Source organism: Opisthorchis viverrini (genome assembly GCF_000715545.1).
Source record: "Opisthorchis viverrini unplaced genomic scaffold opera_v5_184, whole genome shotgun sequence".
Taxonomy (NCBI): domain Eukaryota; kingdom Metazoa; phylum Platyhelminthes; class Trematoda; order Opisthorchiida; family Opisthorchiidae; genus Opisthorchis; species Opisthorchis viverrini.
In genome coordinates, this window is record NW_008751839.1 from 871,012 (window position 1) to 873,925 (window position 2,914).

Here is a 2,914-nt window from a genome sequence, read left to right on the forward strand (position 1 = left end):
TCTTTTCTTTACAATAAGGCTTTCAAATAAATCATGGTTGTACGGCAGTGAAGCATCGGTGTTGAACACTGATGTCATGCTGTCGATGATGATGATGATGATGACATCAAGTGGAGTAATGTTTTAAGTTGTATGCGCTAGATTAAGTAGTCAGAACGATGTCGATTCTCCTCCATTTTTTCCCCAGGATATCCTCTCATGTTCTGTCATTTTTAACATCTGGATAAGCAAGTTCACTTGGTTTCGGATTCGAATTCAAGTACGAAAGTTTAGTGAATATTTAAGAGCATCCGATCGGAATCAATCTTTCCGACAATACCTTAGTTCAAGCCCGGTTGCCGCTTGAATTAAGAAACCTTTCCTACAACATTTCCCCTCATTCTAGCCGCTGCATCTGACTCGGCGTCCGCCAATCCGTTCCTTGCCAGTCGGTCGGATTTCGGTCGCAGCACGTTGGGCGAAGTTAGCCACAGTATCCAGTCTACCGTTCCACCGTTAAATCAAGTAAGTACCGACAATCCCCGTGTGTTGCTCGAGGGGCACTGCAGACAGTTATCTATTTTTCATACTGACACTGAATACTCTGTGAAGCTGCTTCAACTTATCTCTTCACCGCAGTGCAGGTAGATCCCTTCTCTGCCAATGAGGAAAATTCAAGTTTGCCAGTGAGCACACTGTATCTGTAGGGAACCTAGACTCGCTTGGGTCCATCATTCACCCTGTGTGCTTTATCGGTAAGTTGCCGGGTTTACTCATCGATGTTGATGATGCCGACAGATAGATGAGTTAGCCTGCTTGGAGTTGTTGATGGATGAAAACGATGAACGCTCACACCCGACTGGCGGTTGAGGTCATCGTCAATCGATACTTGTAGTGGGCACTTGTTGTATTGGATGACTGAACTCTCACCTCAACTCTCTCTCTCAACCTTTGGGTGCGTATTTATTATCATACCACAGTAATCCGTCATTACCAAGTAACAAACTCAAACTCCAATACAGTAAATCTCCCTCCAAAAGAAACCCCGTATTTGGGGTTTCCTCCTGACGTGTCCGTTGGCTCCCCGTAGCTTGTGTAGACGACCAGTTACCTTGAATAAAAGAAACAAAACACAGTTCGGTGAGACACGTGTGTGGGATAAATCCTGTCGTGTTACGGATCCTTTCACTGAATTTTATCAATAATTCCACCTCCTGAAGCTGTGATTAATCCTGAAATTCACGCGATGAGTGAGTGCTGGCAATGTTTCGAACCAGGTCACCTTGACCAGTCATCAGGCTAACCGAAGTTTGATGTATGTACCTGCGGCTTTACGTTACAGGAATAAGCTGTGAGGTCTTATTTGAAATTTCATCTGACTTGACTCTTGTGGCCTTAAGTATAAGCTTTCCTGGTGATCAGGACAGCCTAGGCACTATCAGTCTGCAGCTTTTGTGACAACCAACGGAGAGCAGGTTGATCCCATTTTCAATCTAGTCGGCCATTGGTTACAACAATAATTTCGGAGAATAACCTTTGAGACTATTCCTCTCCTCTCTGAATAAGAAAGTAGTTCATCAACGTGGGATACCACAAAACGATTGAGCTTCAATGAGTCTCATATCCGTAAGGGGCCAGCCCAGTCGAACGAAATTACTGCTCAGCTGAAATTGGACGAACATCAAAGTCAGTCCATGAAAGCTAAACCTGCGTCCCTGACATTCAGCGATGCGATCCCGCTTGTAGAAGGCACACCTCATATGGGGGCGAGATGGCCCAAGTGGTTAGAGCGCGAATTTACTGGCCGGAATGTCCGTGGTTCGAACCCGGCCTCCGCACCTCGACTTTTCCTGTCAAGGCTTGGGAAACCTGGCAGTACCCCAGCCCTCATGCTTTCTTCGGATGGCATGGCAGCTAGGCACCAAATGGCGTCACAGCCGAACGTACACCCCCCATATTGCTCCGGACATTGCCTGCATATCCTAACCAGGGGTAAGCTTTAGGTGGATTGAACATGCACATGGTACATGTTATCTTGATTTTATGAGTTTTATTCAACGCATCCAACAATAACACTAGTTTGTTCACCCCGCTCTGCGAACTCGCTGTTGCCGTCAAAATCTTTCCTCTGTCAAATTTAGATGGCCGGTCGTTTTTTTCAGTAGGTACCGTGAGTTTTTGATAGATCCCGTGCACCAATCGAGAAACTCCACCCCATATGGCCACCTCACTCTGTTTATATTCGTTGATGCGTTCTGGCTGATTCCTCGTTGTCAACAATCTCCCCCTTTTTCTCTGCGTGCAGCTTTCCGTCGGGCACCTACGTGTGAATGGGAAACCTTACTGGATTCTCGGTGAAATTGGTCGTGGTGGTTCTTCTGTGGTAATTCATTCGCTTATTTCTCCACTTTTATGTTTTTTTTTTTTTTGAGTTTTTTTTCGCGTTGAGACATGTTTGTGTATATGGTGTGCGAAAAATTTCGATGACCAATCGTTTCTCCACCATCGTTGAACCCAGAGTCTCCAACACTTGTTGCTCAGCACAATCGTGGACTTTTTGACCGATTTCGATGCGATACACATCAAATTCCTAAAAACGAATATGGTTGTGAAGCATTGTTAAGACTCCCATATCGACCAATCGATCGCAGATTCTTGGCTACACTGGATATGCGTGGTTTTGGCTGATTCAATCATTGCTTCCTCAGGGCCACGGATGTAGTCGTGATTGTCACTCATTTGCGAGTTACATTAGTGTTCCAGGGGCGAGATGGACCAAGTGGTTAGAGAGCGAATTTACTGACCGGAAGGTCCGTGGTTCGAACCCTACCTCTGCCACTCGACTTCCCCTGTCTAGGCCTGGGCGACCTGTCAGTATCCCAGCCCTTGTGCTTCCTTCAGGTGGCATGGCAGCTAGGCACCGAAAGGGTATTAC

General features: G+C 46.1%; 1 protein-coding gene across 1 annotated transcript in view; it reads left to right on the plus strand.

Annotated features, from left to right (window-relative positions):
- The window catches only part of T265_07722 (hypothetical protein), a gene marked incomplete at both ends in the record, with an annotated part of 22,379 nt that overhangs the window by 6,939 nt on the left and 12,526 nt on the right, over window positions 1-2,914 (plus strand). Inside the window, 4 exons of the mRNA XM_009173318.1 lie at window positions 386-504; window positions 1,671-1,922; window positions 2,285-2,362; window positions 2,688-2,867. Of these exons, the coding sequence (XP_009171582.1) occupies window positions 386-504; window positions 1,671-1,922; window positions 2,285-2,362; window positions 2,688-2,867 (629 nt within the window). The remainder of the gene's footprint in view (window positions 1-385; window positions 505-1,670; window positions 1,923-2,284; window positions 2,363-2,687; window positions 2,868-2,914) is intronic.